We start from the raw sequence: 19,290 nt of genomic DNA, 5'->3' as shown, positions 1-19,290 counted from the left end.
AGGAACCTAAAACTGTTCACTTGCTCCATCTCGGCTCCACTAGACAGAGGTGTGTCTTAGCCTCCTTGTTTTTTTTTTTTAAATCAGCTCCTTGGTTTTGTTGATGTTGCTCTCTGTGCACCACTCTAGACTAATGTCTAGATTAAAGTCTAGAGTAACGTCAAATGTCTGAGATTCACCCTTGAAGATTTATTTTTCTTAAAACGGGGATAAATTCTGTTTTAAGACAATTAATTTTTGCAGTTTTCTGTTCTTGAGGAATTCTCTAAGCATGACTGGGCAAGGTGGCAAAATGGTTGAAATAGTCAGACTCCATTTGAGAGTGTACTTGTTTTAAGAAAACAGGATATTTAAGCTTTGTATGTGTAGAGGTGTTTAATGTCTGGGGAGTCCTGCTAGCTCACCTGGTAAGCATGTAAGGCTGAGTCCCTACCACAGAGGTTTGAATCCCGTCTCCCTCCCCTTACTTTACTGTTTCTCTCTCTATCTCTCCGCTTTAAGTATCATAATAAAGGCAAAATGCCTTAATTTACTAAAAAAAATTTTTAGACTTTTTTAAGTCTAAAATTTTTGACTACGGCAACTGTATTTGAAGAAAATCGCAATGCATTTTGCTGGACCTCTTATATATGAAGAATTGTCTAAAATCTAATAACAGTGGTTTTAAAGCTGAGTCATAGAAGACTCATTAAAATGGAAGTTTTTAAATGGAAGATCACTCCACAAATTTTATATTGATATTAATGGAGTAGTGATTTAAGCTGTGTATCTACCCCCCCCCCCCCCGTACATAAATTCGTTTTTATGGCTGTAGCTTGTTGTGAAATTATACTGGAGTGCATCATATTTAAACAGTTGTGTCTGATATTTCACACGCCTCTTTTAGACACATTATTTAAAAAAAAATGTAAGAAACATGACAGAATGCAGTTTATTACAACATCTAAACCAATTGCATCAAAATTGCATTCAGTAACTTTGGCTTGCAGTGGGCAGGTGTTGGTCACTCTGTGTATTTATGCCTGTAGTGGCGTGACTAGAGATGTCAAGATGTGAGTATCTGAGCCAGTCAAGTCTCTTTTGATGAACTCTCAGTGAACATATTCGAGGACAGTTTTGTTTTTGCCATGCTGTTACATTTTGGCAGTTGCAGCTGTATGCCATTAATTAATTAAGTGAAAGCTGATTTAATAATAGGCTTAATTTAGAGTACAGTATGTCTGCAATGCCAGGGCGGTTAGTAACAGCTCATGTCCATATGATAAAGTGCTGCCAGTTAGCATTGGGATACTTTTGTAATTGTGATTTAGTTACTTCCGAGGTGGTTTGCATTATTTTGTCTATATGCTGTATATCTGACCCTCAGAGCAATCTACTCACTCACTGACAGCTGTCTCTGTGGAAAACACAACTCTCTCTCTCTCACTAGAGACAGAGGGTCCAGGCACAGATAAGTATCGCTGAGCCAACATGCCAGAGAACAACATCACTTCTTCTTCTGCTGTCTTGGCTACGGGTTGTTGCCGTCTCCTGAGTCATGAACAGCTCCCCAAACAGCTCAGCCATGGCAGTTTATTCTATTGCAAGGGTGATGCAACTGATTCTGAGTCTGCTGCCGCTGTCTTTAGTGTGGAGTCTGCTGCTGCTGCTGCTGCTGTTGTTGTTGTTGTTGTTGTGGTTTGACCAGACTACGCAGGAATAGACACAGTGGCCCTCTCTCACTTCACACAGAGACATGTGTATTGTACAGTTGTATCCTGTTTGCTTTGCAGTAACCAGTTTCCCCTCAGGTTGTTATTAAAGTTTAACCTCATCTCATCTTCTCTTGTAATTACCTGAGTATAGTGTATAAGATGATATCATCACTTTAACAGAACAGTTTAGTGATCATGTTATTGGTCAGAAAAGCAAGTTGTTTATTAACACATTCTGATCTGGAATACCTGATAATCTGCCATGCTAAGTCATTCTAAAAGTTTTCCTGTGCCAGATGATGAAAATCTAACATTCTGGGAAATTAAATGTAACCTAGTGCTCAGTACCCAGGAGACAGTATTTCAGCCACTTAAATGCCATTAAATGCACAGAAGGCTTTTGCTACTCCTGGGAGGCGGGGGGGCGACAACACTGCAGACACTGAGCTCCAGGCACTACATGGCTGATTATTCTCAGGGGAAACGGGCTCTGAGCTGGTCCTTATTTGGAATCAGCTCTCCGGCTCTCACAGTTTTTAAAGTTGTAGTTCCCAATCCTTTTGGTTCATGAAACAGACAAAAGCTATGTTGAATCATGATCCTCTGCTAAGTGCTTGGATGCACATGCAAGACGTCACAAGAGATGAGGCATCATAGTACAGTCCTGGTGGTTTGTTTCCTGCTTGTATTTTTCAGTTGTAGTGGTTTAGTACTCGTAAAGGTGCATTAAATGATTTATAACTGGTCAGGTGGAGCAGAAGCAACTCAGGGTGTAGGTTTGATTTTTCAGCCCCAAGGAAGTCCAGTATTCTCAGTTTAAGAACTGCTGAGGAAAAATGCAATTCATAGATTTGTCATCACATCTCCAGTTGACTGCACTTCCTGAGCAGTAGTGGTACCACACATCATCACACAGTCAGCATTTGCATGTTTCATACGGGAAATACAGATGACAAATTGTAAACTCAACGACAATGTACCTGATGTTAATTAGTATGTCACATTTTACTGTCCATCTGCTTCCCACTGAAACTGGAAGATTACACGTTTCAACCTGCCATTAACATCTAATCTGTATCTGGATATAGGAGAAAGTCAGCCAAGTCATGACAGGCGGAGCTGACCGGTTTGTCAACCACATGTTGTGTCAGGGGAAGTGATGCGGGATATTCTTGAGGGATCACAGTGACAGACAGAGGCAGCAGTAGCTACAGAGGCTACTTTTTGGAGGCTTTGTTAAAAAAGGCTTACATTACTTGATTACTAATAAACTGAAAACAGCCACACTTGAAAAAAATGCAAGGGGTTTTGATTGGTGGGGATGTGTTGCTTTATATACCAATGAAATATGACCCAGGAAATCCAGTTTGAGAGATGAATCCATGAGTTTGGAGGCTTAACACACGCATTGCGATTTATAATACTATAAATTTATCAAAGTGGTAATCATTTAATCTTTCATTGTGACGATCGCAAGGTAACCGTAGACTGCGGTGTTCACATCACAATGTAATCTACCAGGAATGTGCTCTTGCGCCTTGCTGGTTGACATTCCATTGTGTTGTGGCAAAAGTTGAGGCAGGTTCAGATTTCACTGTGCTAATGTGAGTCTGAATGCAGCCTGATATTATAAGAAGTTAGTCTTAATTTAAGGTTGATGAAAACTGCTGACATCCCGATATTTATTGCACTGTGGTCACATTTATTGTGTGTGTGGTCTTCATTGATGAATCTCTCTGTTTTTCAGGCTAGGTGTGTGCGTGCTGACCTCATGGTGTAACAGGAGTAAAGATGAGCATTAGCAGTGATGAGGTCAACTTCCTGGTCTACAGATACCTACAGGAGTCAGGTATCCTCTCAAGTCCTTATATTCATCATGTCTGCATTTCTCTCATTTAAAATGTTGAGCCACTGCGACTGTGGATATCAACTGACGGCATCATGTTGAATGCGCAACACTTATGTTATTATTTAATCAAATGATTTATTGGTTTGATATGGCAGCCGTCACACATAATTTGAAATTATGTAAAGTCTAGTTACAAGACTCATTATTCCTGCAGCACAAATCTGATCTATGGGGAACTTAAGAATTTGCCAAAAACATCACCATAAATTATTTTCCAATTTTTTTCATAATTGATTCAAAATTGATTAAAAGTTTACTAACAAATAACTGAAACTGAAGATAAATGAAAAGTAGAAAAAACAAAACAAAAAACAGTAAAAGATAAATGTTAAGGGGAACATGATTTTGATATTTTTTTATTAAAAAGACAAAATAAATGCTACCTTAATAGTGTTATTAGTAATTTAGTACACGAACAATTAGTTTTATTATTCTTTTCTTTATAGATATATAGCTAGATATAGAAATATGTTATTATATATTATTTGTGTGTGTGTGTGTGTGTGTGTGTGTGTGTGTGTGTGTGTGTGTGTGTGTGTGTGTGTGTGTGTGTGTGTGTATGTATACTCTCCATCTCATCTTCTCTCTCTCCCTGTCTTCTCTCCAGGGTTCTCCCACTCAGCATTTACATTTGGTATAGAGAGTCACATCAGTCAGTCCAACATCAATGGTGCTCTGGTTCCCCCTGCTGCCCTCATCAGCATCATCCAGAAGGGCCTGCAGTACGTTGAGGCTGAAGTCAGCATCAATGAGGTGGGACACAAACAAGATTACAGAAAAACGTCTTTCCTCCTCCGTGTGTTTCCTCTCTAAATGGTGACCCCTCCCATTCTCCAGGATGGGACGTTATTCGACGGGCGGCCCATTGAGTCTCTGTCCCTAATTGACGCGGTGATGCCGGACGTCGTTCAGACAAGGCAGCAGGCCTACCGGGACAAAATGGCCCAGCAGCAGGCTGCCACTTCAGCGCCGGCATCAGCCACTGGAGGCAGCATCGCCGGCAATGCTAAGAACGGAGAGAATACTGCCAACGGGGAGGAGAATGGAGCCCATGCCTTAGCAAGTGTGTAATATGACAGAAGCATGTGCAATGGTAGTTCGTTACCTGTGGTGACAAAGCTACTTCTCACTTTATGAAAAAGTATTTTCATTCGGCATGAAAATTTATATTTGACCTTGGGAATACGAGTGTTACAAAGTGGAATTCTTAAGTGAACATTCAGTTCAAATTTGTTTGACTGTTTCGTCAAGCTACTCTTATAAGAGGGTAAGGACAATATACTGCCTGTATGCTCTTGGCTTGTTGACATTTTTCCTAACTGTGTGTTACCCACTAAACTCTGTGCGCAGACAACCACGCAGACCTGATGGAGGTGGACGGAGACGTTGAGATCCCTCAGAACAAGGCCATGGTCTTGAGGGGCCATGAGTCAGAGGTCTTCATCTGTGCCTGGAACCCAGTCAGCGATCTGCTGGCGTCAGGGTGAGTCACCTTCCCTTGCATACCTCGCTCCTGTGACTCCTGTGGTCTCTCACTTTTTATAATTAAAACCAGTGAATGCTCATAGTTTTAATATGAATTCTGTGCTTTTGTGCCTTGCTTACTCAAAAACTACAGACTACGGCTTCAGTGATAACTAGGGTTGCAACAGAAGACTATTTAGATTATTGATTTATCTGTTGCTTATGTTTTCTATTAATGATGTAATCTGCAACATGTCAGAAAACGGGGAAAAGGCCTATTTCCCAAAGCCTAGAGTGAAATCTTCCTTGTTTTGTTCAAAAGCACAATACCCATTATTATTATTATTGTTATTATTATTGTTGTTGTTACTACTCCCACTCTTACAGTGGAATAAAACAGAGGAGAAACTGGAACCAGCTTGATAATTAACTGAGATAAAAATTAAATCAAATAAGGAATAATACCTCACTGCTGCAACTTCAGAATGCTGTATAAAACAACAACCATCGTGGTAACATACTTGGTCTGTGATAGTCAGTTAGGCTAATGTCTGTATGTTGTCCGGGACAGACAGTTGCCTAAATGTCCGTGTCTGTCTGTCTCAGGTCTGGTGATTCGACGGCTCGCATCTGGAACCTGAGCGAGAACAGTACGAGCAGCTCCACACAACTGGTCCTGAGACACTGCATACGAGAGGGAGGACAGGACGTCCCCAGCAACAAAGATGTCACCTCGCTAGACTGGAATGTAAGGACACACACACACACACACACACACACACACACACACACACACACACACACACACACACACACACACATACATGCATATACAACAATAAAACATGCAGGACACTGTTGTGTACATACAGTAATGCACTGCATGTTCAGTCCTGTAAACACCAGGATGGCAAATTACACAACGCTTCCATCACAGAGGAACTCCCAACAAGCACTGAACATAACTTTTGACGATATCTAACAGCGGAATATCACAGAGTGGAATTTTCCTTCAGTTCAGCCAATGGGCTGCAAAACCAAGCCAAGGGCAGAGGCAAAAATTTCCTGGAAAGCGTCCATGCTGATGGAAAACACAGGCCTCTTTTATAATAACCAGCTGAATCACAGCAAATGTTCATTCAGCCTGGACTCTTCAGGCAAATACTGCGGCTGAAAAAGACAACATGGGTCTATAAACATGTCCGATCTTGCTTTGTAGGAAAACTCATCTGTTTGACAGGAATACACACACACACACACACACACACACACACACACACACACACACACGCATGCGGGCACGCACGCACACACACACACACACACACACACACACTTGACACTTCTCTCTCTTTCTCTCTGACAGAGCGAGGGCACACTTTTAGCAACAGGCTCCTATGACGGATTTGCCAGAATATGGACCAAGGATGGTGAGATGACTTCAATTTATGGAACTAAATCTAAAGAAACCCCTGTGAAAAATATTGTTTCAACTTGCAGTTCTCTGTAATATAAAAGTGTTTTCTTATAAATATTTGTGTACTAGCAAGTGTTAGTTAGTGTTAAAATTAACAAGTATTTCCATGGAAACCCTAATGATGTTTATAGTGTGATGTTTCTTGATGCTGTAATTAATTACTGAACCTGTAGTACAGTATGTACACCACATGGCTCAGTTAATCCTTATACAATGCTGCCACCTAGCGGCAAGTTTGCGTACTACTGCTGGATCAATTCGTGTAGGTTGCTGTGTGTTTTCCATCAGGCGATGATACATTTTGTTATTTAAACTCTTAGTGGCTTCTTGTTGTTGTTTAATGTGGAATTCTTGGAGATTTCATTTCCTTTCTGATTTCTGCTCCACAGGTAACCTGGCCAGTACACTTGGCCAACACAAAGGTCCCATCTTTGCCCTCAAGTGGAATAAAAAAGGCAATTTTATCCTCAGTGCAGGAGTAGACAAGGTAAACCAGAATCAGAAGTTGACACATTAAAAAAAATTTTGCATAATTTCTCATGAAATCTTTCAGTTATTAGGTTAAGTTGCACTGCACAGTCATTGTTAGCTCTAACTGTACTTGTACATATTTCCTCCCAGACAACAATCATATGGGATGCCCATACAGGAGAAGCCAAACAACAATTTCCCTTCCATTCAGGTATAAAAGCATCTTCACCACTGTTCCACTTCCAGTTTTGTATTAGCTGTCAACCTGGTTGTAGTGTCTCAGTATATTCCGTCATCCCTGTTTTCATCTCCCACAGCTCCAGCACTAGATGTGGACTGGCAAAGCAACAATACGTTTGCCTCCTGCAGTACAGACATGTGCATCCACGTCTGTAAACTAGGACAGGACAGACCCATTAAAACATTCCAGGGACACACAGTGAGTGGTTTGTTTGTGTGCGATTGCATGTTCAGTCCCTCATCATTACTGTTGCATAACTTTTGAAAGGTCCAAAGCACCCCAAGGAGAATGAACATTTTTAACTGTCACTGTTCAAATGAATAGTTGGTCTAAACTGGTTTGGATGAGAATATTTGTAAGTATCACATTGACATTAGGTTTAACATAATGACCTCAAGATGAATTTTGTATTTTTAGCATTTACTTTTGCCTTCATCTCAAATGCTATCTTGGAGAAACGCCAGACGACATAAAAGCACGACTCACTGTACTCACCTACGCTCCCTTTTCTCTCTCTTCAGAATGAAGTAAATGCAATCAAGTGGGATCCCACAGGGAACCTGCTAGCCTCCTGCTCAGATGACATGACGTTGAAGGTGAGCTGAGATAAATAACCTGGTGAAATATAGGACATCTTGTGCCATTTTTCTCACTGTTACCCTTGACCTGAAAGTGCTGGGTCATAAAGAAAGTAATGATGTATTCATGGTGGCTGGGGGCAAGGAAAATCCATCTCACTGACCCTTAAATCCCAATCCCAATTTTACTGCTCGACTGAAAAAAGCCAGATGTTTTTCTTTTGTTTACTTCTGTGTTGCCTGATTTGTCTCAGCAAAGGGGCTTAAAATTTAATGGTGACGGACGGTAGTCAAATTGAAATAATTGAACCTGTGTAATTGCTGTATGTGCACCTGCAACTTGAAAATTCATTAAAGTAATGGATAAAGTTGTTGATCTTTGCTTTGGGGTTTGTGTGTTTTTCAGATCTGGAGTATGAAGCAGGACTCGTGTGTCCATGACCTGCAGGCCCACAGTAAAGAAATCTACACCATTAAGTGGAGTCCCACCGGCCCTGGAACCAACAATCCCAGTGCTAACCTCATGCTAGCCAGGTTGTGTGTCTATTACAAACAAAAACATCATCAGTAATGTTATGTTAGTTAGAAACCTAAGAAGGAAATAAGTACACTCTAGCCTTTTTAACCTGCTGTACAAGGTAGCATTTGCTTTACTTAAATAGCCTACTGGTTATAGTTCTAGCCAATACACTTGAGCATTACCCCTAAAATTGAAAGGAAAAGTTTTGCAGTTTGCACATGTTGTGAGTTTTAACATTCTGGTGTCCTACAAGGAAAATACTCTGGGCTTTGGGAATGAAAATGCTAACATTATTAAATGAAATGCTCACTTTATTTGTTTTCCTTGCTCGCTGTTGAAATTCATGAAAGCCTCCAAATTGCAATTCAGAGAACATTACTTGGATTTTTAGCATTCAATGATTATAGCTCAAAAAATTTTCAGTACACAGTGCAACTGCAATCTAAATGGTGGGATTGCTATCGAACTACCAACCTGTCTTATAGATTTTACTTAATATTAGTAGTTATATGTGACGGTATATTAAATTTGTGTGTTTCTCCCTGGATTTTTTTTCAGCAGCTTCTCCACTTTATCTGTCATTTCCAATTAAAAGCCCTCTGCAGAGTGGTGTAATTGCGACTGCATGACATTGCAATGGCTGCAATAATTTTATGATTGCGTACTGTTGTTTTTGACTTGACTACTCGAAAAGTTTTAATAATGTCATACAATCTGATGTCTAACACGAATGAAACTTGCAACCTGCATCTGTCCACATTTCTGCACAGTAAATTTTCATTGTTGAGATATCTCTCTCATTCTTACTGTGCGTATGTCCTGATCCAACAGCAGCACCTTCATGACCCTGTTTATCCCTGTCTCTTACTTCCACAGTGCATCGTTTGACTCCACAGTTCGTCTTTGGGACGTGGAGAGAGGCATCTGTATCCATACGCTGACTAAACACCAGGAGCCAGTCTACAGTGTGGCTTTCAGCCCTGATGGTCGGCATCTGGCCAGTGGCTCCTTTGACAAATGTGTGCACATCTGGAATACACAGGTAGGTGGAGAATGTGTATGTAACTTGTACAACTCAAAACTCTGAATAGCCTTTTAAAGGTGGAGTTCTGTTGATATTTGAACTCAACAGCAAAACAAATACACCCCTCCCCTCAGTGCTACAGTCCAGAATACGCAGTCCAGAATACGCATCCACTCATGGATGCGTATCGACAAAGCAATGATAGAATGGTGGAATGCAGAGTGTCATTTGCAGCATGGAAGTGGATACTCTACCAAATGTAATAATGAAAATCGCCATCAAAAAAATGACATGCACACAAACAGAACCATCAACACAGTGGAGTTAAAACTAAAGAGAGTTAGTTCAGATTGTTTTTACCAAACTAAAGTGACAGTAGAGAGGGTAGTAGGTTTGTAGCTAAGCTAATAACAAAGGTAATGTTACATGGCATAGCATTTCGAATTATGCATCCAACCAAATAAATCTACCGTGCTCGCAAACTTGTGTTTTTAGGTCTTCGCGGCTATAAACCCTGTCACATGTTGTACAGACAAATATCATGATACAGAGAAAACAACGAGACAGCAAACTTGCTTCCATTGCTGCTGCAAAGCCAACGTGCAGAGATAACAACTTGGTTTCCCAGTGTTGTGTCCCAGTCCCAGCACAACACTCAACTCTGGTGCTACTATAGCTAACGCCACACCAACAACGTACTGTATCTTTGCAAATTAGAAAGTAAGCTAAACATGTGTGGGCAAGTGATTTAACATCACCAGACACAAATACGACACTGGTGCCGACCAGTTGGGGTTAGGTATTAAAAACATTAGCAAACAGGACAAAACAATGCTGACCTATTGGCTCTGTGAAACATAGCAAAATTAATGTTACCTACCTGTCAAATGGAAACAGAAACCTCTACATCTGTCTTCATGCCTCTCAGCTCTCTGAGGTTTCTCCAGCATCAGGGCTTCTGGGACAAATCATAGTGGGCTGGTGGACCGTCAAAACATCCATAAAGTTTTTACTGGCCCAGTCAGTCTCTTTACCAGCCCTCTCTGTGTGCGTGTCATTCAGGTTGCTGGCCAGTCCCAGTGGATAAGTCGAGGCCTGAATTTCTTTCCCAGCCTGACTCTTTGTTCTCCACTGTTGGGAAACCTCACCAATGTCAATGCGGCTCTTTGCCCTTGCCTGATCATAGCACTTATTTTTCAGTTTTTGTTCTTAAGATTTTCTCTTTTATGGCTGTCCCTCAGCCATCTCTCCATCTTGGCAATGCAATTATGATGTGGCGTACACTGCCGCCGGTAGATGTTCCTTACATTCACTTGCCTTAATGTTTCCTTCAGTCCCTCGTCTGCAGTGGCAACCAATCTCATTTGAAACTCTCCACAGTCTGGTAGGCCGCTCCTTCTACTTCCCCTGGTAATCCTTAAATTGACACCATCCATTAAAATGTGCAAATACCGTCTCTTTCTCCAACTGCCCCCTTTCCCCCATCTCTCCTCTTCTTCTTTCCCTTGTCCTGTACACAAGCACAAGCACCCTCGTTCCTGATTGGCTGGAGTACTGTTATGTTACTTGGTCCAAGCCACTTTGTTTATTTCTCATTTACAGAGCCAGGGCTATGTAGGAACATCAGATTTTTTTTCACCACACACACAGAACGGACAGCTCTGGGACCATGAGGAGATCTTCACTGAATCTGACAAAAAGTGTATTGGATTGGAATCGCTCACTCCACCTTTAATTCCTTTTTGATAACAGGAATTTCCACAAACAAGTAGGTTTTCTTGAAAACTGTTTTAAAAATAATTCTTCTGTCGCTTGTGTCTGCAGACGGGCGCTTTAGTCCACAGTTACAGAGGGACAGGGGGAATCTTTGAGGTTTGCTGGAATGCAGCAGGGGACAAAGTGGGAGCCAGCGCATCAGACGGATCTGTAAGTCTACACAGGACTGTTTGGATGGAAGTTTATCGGCGTGTCTTCTTGTCTCTAGCTTTTCTTGTCATAGTTTTCTTTCAGTTCTTCAGACCGATCTCTTTGCTCTCCCTTCTCAGGTGTGTGTACTAGACCTCCGGAAATAGTACTGCTGTTTGTTGGAAGCCATGGACCGACCATGAATGTGTACATAGCCAAATGACTGTCCCTGCCTGCCCTGCGTACTGCTCATGCTTACGACTATGGCCCCGCCCACCGACAAACAGGAAGCAGGAAACAGGAACAGGAAGCAAGCACCCGACACAGCAGGTCCAGACGCAGGGATGAACAGATGGACGGACGAATGGACAGACAGACAGACAGACAGACAGACGGATGGATAAGCGGGCAGATGGAAGCGCCCCTCTCTATCTGTGCAGACTCTTACAGAGATGCAGAAGGGACGCAGTGAAAAAAAGAAAAAACTGAAAAAAAAAAAGTTACAGATCGTATATGTACCAAATTTGGAAGCTATTTTGCTTTTTTGATCTTTAAACCATGCTCATCGTCATCAAAATGAAAAACAATGAAAAAAGTGTTGATCTTTGTTACTAGCTGGATCTCATTGTGCAGACATATCAACTTCTCCACCATAAAACAGGATGGCACTTAGTTTTTTTAAATTTCAGATCTCTTGTTTCAATGTTTTTATATTTTCTATCTTTGGGGGAGGGGGCGGGGGCCGGTCAGGTGAGAGTTTTATTAAGTGGAGAATTACATACACACAGATACACTCGAACATGCACACCAAACTGTTCTCATAAACTGTTTCCTCGTCATGATTTCAAACCGTCGTGACAAACCTAAAGGCTTTTTTTCCCCCCATGTATTACACTAGTGGTTTCTGCAGTTGTGAGTGGGTCAAAATGCAGTAATTCTTGTGTCGTCTTTTTCCAGACGAGAAACTCTGGATTCTCCTCATACACCCACCTGGGCACATGACACTGATGATGTACGTCTAGATGCTTTAAAAACAGCTGTTTTGTGCACTATTTGATCTAGATGGTTCGATCCACAGCTCTCCTCTCTGGATTCTCATAGCAGCTACACGTCTGATTGGATAAAATTGAAATTGGCAAGAGGCTGACTGTTCCCTCCACTTGTCTGAATGTTCAAGGCTGTTCTGAGTTTTGGGTAACGCAGCAGTACGTCAGGTCTCATCTCAAATCAGATTGTCAGTTCTTTTGTACCTTTTACTAAAAACCATAGAGATTTACATCATAATCATCCTAATAACTCTGAATAATGCCCTCCTTTATGCTGATTTCATCAGACTGGAAACATTTCTAATTTGATCCATGGACACCTTCAAAAGGCTTCAAATCAAACCCACATGCCCTAAGGTGGTGTGGTGAAATATGTCAGCTGATCATCCCATTTAAAGTGTTTTGCTACTTTTAGCTTCCACAGATTAAAGATTCTCAGAGGTAGATTCTCCAGGGGGCAGAAATAATCTCAGCAAGTTAAACCGCAGAGGGCAGAGCCAAAGAGAAAATCCACCAAGTACAAGAGGACATAGCTAACGTTACAGACGCTAGAGCTCTACTAGGACATAAAAGCTGTGTTCAAAATCACTCCCCTGTTCATTATTTCCTACACATGTAATTTCCTGTCAAGTCAGTATTTTATTCTATAGCGAGCAGAGAATTGAGATTTTGGAGGCACAACTGAAATTTTTGCAGCTATCAAATGCGGCACACTATGGGATTGTTAGCAAAGTAGCTTGCTTGACATGGACGCTGTACTGTCTTCGTTTCATTGTGGGAATTTTTAAGGCAATATATAAATACATACATGTTAGAATACGCTCAGATGAAATGGCAGTTAGTAAATGAAGTGCAGTGTAAAGTAAACAGAAAGTGGTTTTGGACACAGCCTCAGTGTAGCGGTCTAAGCTTGCTGGTTTAGCTAGGCTTCCGTCTTCAAAGTCGCCATACCTGCCTGAAGTAACGAGGTTGTCTGTTTGTTGTTCTGTCTCCTAATTGCTGTGTCATGAATGAATGGGAAAATTTCATCACCAATAATATCTTTTAAATTGTATTTTGACCAAAGTTTTGTCTTGAAAATTCAAATCAGCCAGTTTGCATCTTCCACTGTGGGAAACTCGTGTTCATTGGCTCCACTCTGTTGGACGTTTAATTTAAACAGTGACTTAATTAATACTCCAGAGCAGCTCTGCCTCCAAGACTTGTGTAACTGAAATTTTAAACTGCTGATATTTTTTTATTTTACACTTTTAACAACACATTTTTCTGGCCTGGCGTGGAGGGCTTCAGTGTGACAGGCATCAGGCTGCTTTTGCACAGGAAAAGAAAGAGAGACATTCTTTTCACCTTCACACATCACAAAAATACTTAAAATCACCTTCTCATGCCTGTGTACATGCAGACATAAGGGATAGTATTTTCTTTTCCTGTTGAATCTTACTGATTGATCCCTGGAACGAGGTTGCTATTCAGAAACAAGCCCATAAGCTGATCAAACAAGAAAGCAATATCTGAACATTTTAATTTTATCTGCTTTTATTACCAGGTGTGGTGAATAATGTGGGGGAATAACGACACTGCAGCTATGCTGTTCATAACCCAGTTGGAGCGTTAAAGGACATAAACAAACCAGATGTAAAATCTCTGTCTAAAGATCAAATGTAGAGTCTGTTTCCCACAACATGACAGTCATGGTGAATTTAAACCAGAAAGCGACAAGCTGTACTTTTAATGTATTTTAATTCATCTACCCTCTCACCATCATTATTGGTTCTTCACCAAAATTCTGCCCATGTTTTATTGAGGTTCCCTACTGACAAAACATTTTATACTCTTTTAAAGACAAATTTAAAGTTACATTTTTGTAATTTCTTTGTAGATTTGAAAAAGAAGTGAATTAATGACTTATTGGCAGTGTTAATTTACATGTTCTATAAATTTTAAAGATTTTGTTTTTTTTGTTTTTTTTTTACTTTGATGCTATTGCAAATAGTAAAGGTTGACCCTGTAATGTAAGGCTTACTGAGCTGAGCTGTCATTCTGAAGGCACCTTGCCTGGGAAGTTTTTCCCAGGAGCAAATTACCACTAAATTTGTCTATGTTTTAATAAAGAAATGTTTGACTTTTTCTTTTTGCTTGAATCTTTTTGGGAAGCCTTGTCCCAGGAAACTCCTCTTGGCTTATACAGAAGACAAATTGAATAAAATTGTAATTTTCCAATCAAGCCAAGACTCTGGGGAATTTTTCTGTCCCCTCTTTTCTCGTAGGTAAAGTCGGGAGTTGTACAGATGTTCTGAGTAGAAAGTTGCTCTGGAAGCAAATATAATCACGTTGGTTCAGTATGGAGTCATATTTGTGTCCAAATTCTGAGTGTGTAGTCGGACATTTTGAGCCCATAAACAGATTTTCTTCAGTCAATTACATTTTATAGAGAAACCTCGATCTCGCAAAGAGTAATTTCATTTGAAAACAAATGTATTCTCTGCTCAGTAAATGTGTTTGTGTGGCTGTTATAGTTCACATAAGTGCACATTAATATACTTTCACGTTTTGTTTTGTTTTTTGGGTTTTTTTTTTTTTCTCCAAACCTTTGTACACTTGCTCCACAGTGTCTGTATGCTTTGTGCGCTCTGAAGTTTTCCGTTCCCTCTTGAAAAACCTGGTAGTCGTACAGTGTGCTTCCATTTCAGCCAATTAGATATATGAAGTGGGTGATTTCTGATTGGCTGTTTTTATCTCCAATACAATCACTGGTCACAAAGGAAGTAGGGAAGCACTTTCTATAAAATAAAATGTATGTACATGTGAAATGGGCTAAAAATTTCCCATCACACACTCCCTCAACAGAGACAAATACAGTTTCATACTTGAGCTTAACCTCAGTGGCTGGAGCTAAAGAACCATGTTTTCTATGGTAATATTTGACTGAAGCCAGCTGATCGATCGATCAAGTCGTTATCATATATTTGTAATTGGATTTTAACCCAACATTTCAAGTTTGAACATGTTGTGAAAGTTTTAGCTTTAGTTTGGCATCACTGAGGTTTGATTAAACCAAAATCTGCCTCCAGAGCACCTCTGCTCCTCACAAACGTTTGTACAACTACGACTCAACATCTTCTCCTGTATCCACTGTAATAAATTGGAGATTCCTACTAATGGCGTTACGGAGAGTTTATGTGTTCTTACTAAGAGTCCTGTGTGATATTTAACTGTTTTTTCTTCCCTGTATTTGAAGCACTTGAGCCAATGGTTACCAAATCCCAAACATTCATGCAGAGATCTCACAGGCTCCATGCCATCCTTAGGTCTGTGCAACACTGTGTCTGGGTAAACATGGCCAAAGTCAGCCTTTGTGCCTCTGTGTCGCCATAACAGAGCATCATGTCAGCCCAGCAGCATCTCTCTCCGATGGGTCTTAGCCTTTGTTTGTTTTTGTTTTTTTTTCTTTTTTTTCTTTTTGCAACTCGCATCACATCGATCTGTTATCATTTAAGTCAGATCCGTGAAACAAAAGTCCAGAATAAAATATATTTTGATAAGAGTTTTGAGTTTTTATTTGTGTGTGTAGAAATGCTGTGTTAAAATAACACCATGGAGTAGGAGGACTCATGAAACCTTGTTTTATTCATGTTAAAACACAAAACATAATTTACTTCAGTGGCTTTTAATTAACAAATAAAATGTTGATTTCAAAGAGCTTAAACCTCCCTCATGAAAACGTCCTCATGCTGGTGCTTTCTGTGGTGAAATTAAAACGGCATGCTTCACTGTTTTCAAAGTGGGAGAAAGGGAATATTTTTTTCACTTCTTGACAGGAAGTTGCAGCTATTTGGATTCTTGTTTCTCCTAATTAAAACCTAATAGCGGAGTACCACTGGTGGACCTTAATGTAATGGATTTGAACCTACTGCAGATGAAACAAAAAATAGACAATGGGACTAAAGGTTGTTGAAATGCCCTGTTAAATCCAACAGAGCAGAGATCAGCAGCTCCCACCAGATGCTTTGTAGACTTTAGAGAGGTTCTCACAACAGAAGAAAGAGAGGCTTCGGTGGAGAAAGGTGATGATGGTAGAGGAGGAAGAGCCCATCCCAAGTCTCAGATTCACTCTGAGTGTTCAGGAAAAGGAGCAGTCGATCATGTGCGAGGAGGCGCATGGTTTGAGTTTTGCTGTGTGCAAGCAGTGGACAACAGAGCCAGTTTAAAGTGCCTGACCTCCTGGCTCTTCACTTTAGAGGCCAGGCTGTGAGACTCTCCAAGAGGAACTTCACCCAACTGCCTCCACATCATTTTCTGAAAAAGCAGCATCACCAAAATCCTTTAAGCAGTGGCTGCAGAAGATACTGAAGTTTAGACTAGATAAGAACCAGGATCAGATGGAGAGCAACAGGCTGGAGGAGCACAAGTGGGAGGCCTGTAAGGACAGGAGAGTTTGAGCGTAACCGCATGTCCAGAAGCAGCAGCCTGAAAAAAATCCACCTCTGAATGAAAGTGATCTTGCTCAACTCCCAGTCTGTGATAGTATGACAGCGACAGTGAGGAAGAGGAGGCTGCTCACTCTTTTTCCCTCCTTCACCTCTTCACCTCTCCACCTCTCTCCCACCCCCTTCCCTCTTTGTCTCCTTCACTCTCTCCTTCTCTCCACCCACCCCACTCCTCTGTCTTTCCTCTATCTCCTTCACCCTGGCCCCACTTGAAAGGTCACACTGGATCACAGCTAGTTGCCTAAACCAAAACTTAGTGGATTTGTGAACATGCATGTGAACTTGCAAACAAACTAATGGGAACCACCACCAATGGTGGGTGAAGAAAAGGTTGGGACCCCTGCAGTAGAGTGTTATGATTTAGATTTTGGTGACAAATCATGGTTATGAAGTGAGTCCTCTGAGTCTAAGGAACCCACATGACAATGTCCTCAAACAATTAGCTGTAAAACCTACTAATTTCATGATGATAGAGCTTAAGTGAACCTAATAATATACATTCTCAATTAAATAACTGTTATACTCTGCATGGTGCGTTGATAGTGGTTCAGCTTACAGTATATTATAGTCTTTAGTATTTAATTGAAATATATATACATGTGTAAATATAGAGCTATAATTACAGTTATACAACACCTGGGACCAGATGCATAGATCTTTGTATGCAAAAAGACTGAAATATGTGCATTTATTTTTTATTATTTATGATTTATTTAATACTATTTATTATTTTTATAAATCTGACAGACATGGTTGTGTTTTATCAGTACCTGTGTCTACTCTATTTGTCTTACAGACCATTCAAACATGCAGACACAAAGGCTGCTATTTATTGTGAATGGGAGCTGGCGTTGCACCACAGCAGACAGCTCTGTGCTGCACGTTGTTGAAACTGATACAACCTAATTAGTATTGCAGTCCTGTATCGCCACTGGAAGTGCAGCGATAAATAAGTCTGTGCTTCAGGTTATGTTGGAATTAAAATGAACGTGATTGGCTCTCGCCTGGCTGTCACTCACACTGGATCAGAGGATATTTGAATAAAGTTGAGTCTTTCTAAACTTTCCACTGCAGTTCAGCTGAGTGCATTTTCAGTCTCTGTAGCACCGAAGATAAAATAGTTTCTGGCATGATAATCTCACCACGTGCACGTTACAGCCATTTACAATCATTTGGCTTTAGCTATGTTGTTATCTTAGCAATTACCTTGGTGAGTATATTACTATAACTGATATTATAAGCTGCATTATTATTTTACAAACTGTTGTGTAGACTGCAAAAAAACCCCCAAAAACCAAACATCATACAGAATAAGTGAAAGTGGAAAACAATCTAAATGTTTTATTATATGATTTTGCTTCTCGTCATGTTTTTCATCTCTGCCTTATAATACCTAGAAATCCATGTGTACACCTGGTTTGAAGTATCTGTGAGGTGCACACATTTAGTTTCACCATCACAAGCTAATGCATGGGAAATGGTGTATGAATGTTTTTCGTGCGTACACCTCCTTTATACATCTGGCTCCAGGTGTCTGATGGGAAAATCCTGTCCTGTCACACAAAAATGTTTTCAGTTCAAAAAAACAAATAAAGCAAAACAAAATAATAAAAAATAAATAAACAACTAACAAAACAATAAGAAAAGAAAAGCACTTGTATAGTACATAAACAGAGATGGCCACTGGGGTTAGACAAGGAAAAGAGTGACCCCTACAGGTTTTGCACCATTTGGCACACTGTTAGATTGAGTCATCATGGGAAAGTGCAAAAACACAATGCTTACCTTTAAAGTTTTCAGATTGTATCAAGAGTTTGTTAAGTATGAATACAAGATAAAAAGCACTTTGCTAAGTTTCAGATTTTTGGCAATTACCACTCATTCTGGTCCATCTTTCTCATGTGGCTGCTTGAGGATCAGAGCAGCACAGACAAGTTGGCTACTGCTGAGCTCCCGGTCACATTCTGGTCGTGTGGTTCATGACTGTGGCTGTAGAAAGGCAGGTAATGAGCCACATCGGCCAGGGTCTGCAGGACATCATAGGTTACTGCAAAGAGGAAGTAGGTGGGAAGCAGCCAGGTTAGGCTGAAGACACAGTCGCCCACTGGCAGAGGGACTGCAAGGTGTCTGGAAGGGAAGAGAGAGAGAGAGAAAAGGAGGCATTTCATTCCTTTTATAATGCGCATACATAATAAATTATGTTAAATTATTCATCTGTGCAACCAAACAATCAAACTGACAGAACTTTCAACTGTAATGAAGATCCCAATGTTTTGAAATCAGACCGCACCAAATAGACTGATCTCCTAGACATGTAGTTTATTTTCATTTCATGGAAAGGTGCCATGGAGGAAAACTTTATGTTAGTCAAATCACAACTTACAAGCAGCTATTTACTAATGTCTTATTTCTTATTCTTAGGTGCTGGTCACCACAAGGTCAAGGCTTGTGACTAAAGGGGACTGGGCGTTATT

At 40.5% G+C, this 19,290-nt stretch overlaps 2 protein-coding genes across 3 annotated transcripts in view; one reads left to right on the top strand and one right to left on the bottom strand.

Moving 5' to 3' along the window:
- Positions 1-14,456, top strand: part of tbl1xr1a (TBL1X/Y related 1a) — a 39,357-nt gene extending 24,901 nt beyond the window's left edge. For both annotated transcript variants that reach the window (XM_056379086.1, XM_056379088.1), the window contains 14 exons: positions 3,442-3,543; positions 4,211-4,356; positions 4,441-4,666; positions 4,954-5,086; positions 5,674-5,815; positions 6,434-6,497; positions 6,934-7,031; positions 7,166-7,226; positions 7,333-7,454; positions 7,778-7,852; positions 8,241-8,368; positions 9,231-9,396; positions 11,203-11,304; positions 11,424-14,456. In XM_056379086.1, the coding sequence (XP_056235061.1) occupies positions 3,486-3,543; positions 4,211-4,356; positions 4,441-4,666; positions 4,954-5,086; positions 5,674-5,815; positions 6,434-6,497; positions 6,934-7,031; positions 7,166-7,226; positions 7,333-7,454; positions 7,778-7,852; positions 8,241-8,368; positions 9,231-9,396; positions 11,203-11,304; positions 11,424-11,450 (1,548 nt within the window). In that variant the 5' untranslated portion in view covers positions 3,442-3,485 and the 3' untranslated portion in view covers positions 11,451-14,456. The remainder of the gene's footprint in view (positions 1-3,441; positions 3,544-4,210; positions 4,357-4,440; positions 4,667-4,953; positions 5,087-5,673; positions 5,816-6,433; positions 6,498-6,933; positions 7,032-7,165; positions 7,227-7,332; positions 7,455-7,777; positions 7,853-8,240; positions 8,369-9,230; positions 9,397-11,202; positions 11,305-11,423) is intronic.
- A 1,473-nt stretch (positions 14,457-15,929) lies between these two features.
- The window catches only part of si:ch211-51h4.2 (uncharacterized), a 108,234-nt gene continuing 104,873 nt past the window's right edge, over positions 15,930-19,290 (bottom strand). Inside the window, exon 18 of the mRNA XM_056379085.1 lies at positions 15,930-18,943. Coding sequence (XP_056235060.1) covers positions 18,733-18,943 — 211 coding nt within the window. The 3' untranslated portion in view covers positions 15,930-18,732. The remainder of the gene's footprint in view (positions 18,944-19,290) is intronic.

This window comes from Seriola aureovittata, chromosome 6 (genome assembly GCF_021018895.1).
Source record: "Seriola aureovittata isolate HTS-2021-v1 ecotype China chromosome 6, ASM2101889v1, whole genome shotgun sequence".
Taxonomy (NCBI): domain Eukaryota; kingdom Metazoa; phylum Chordata; class Actinopteri; order Carangiformes; family Carangidae; genus Seriola; species Seriola aureovittata.
The sequence above is the reverse complement of the archived record's forward strand: the minus strand, read 5'-3'. Positions and strand labels throughout refer to the sequence as shown.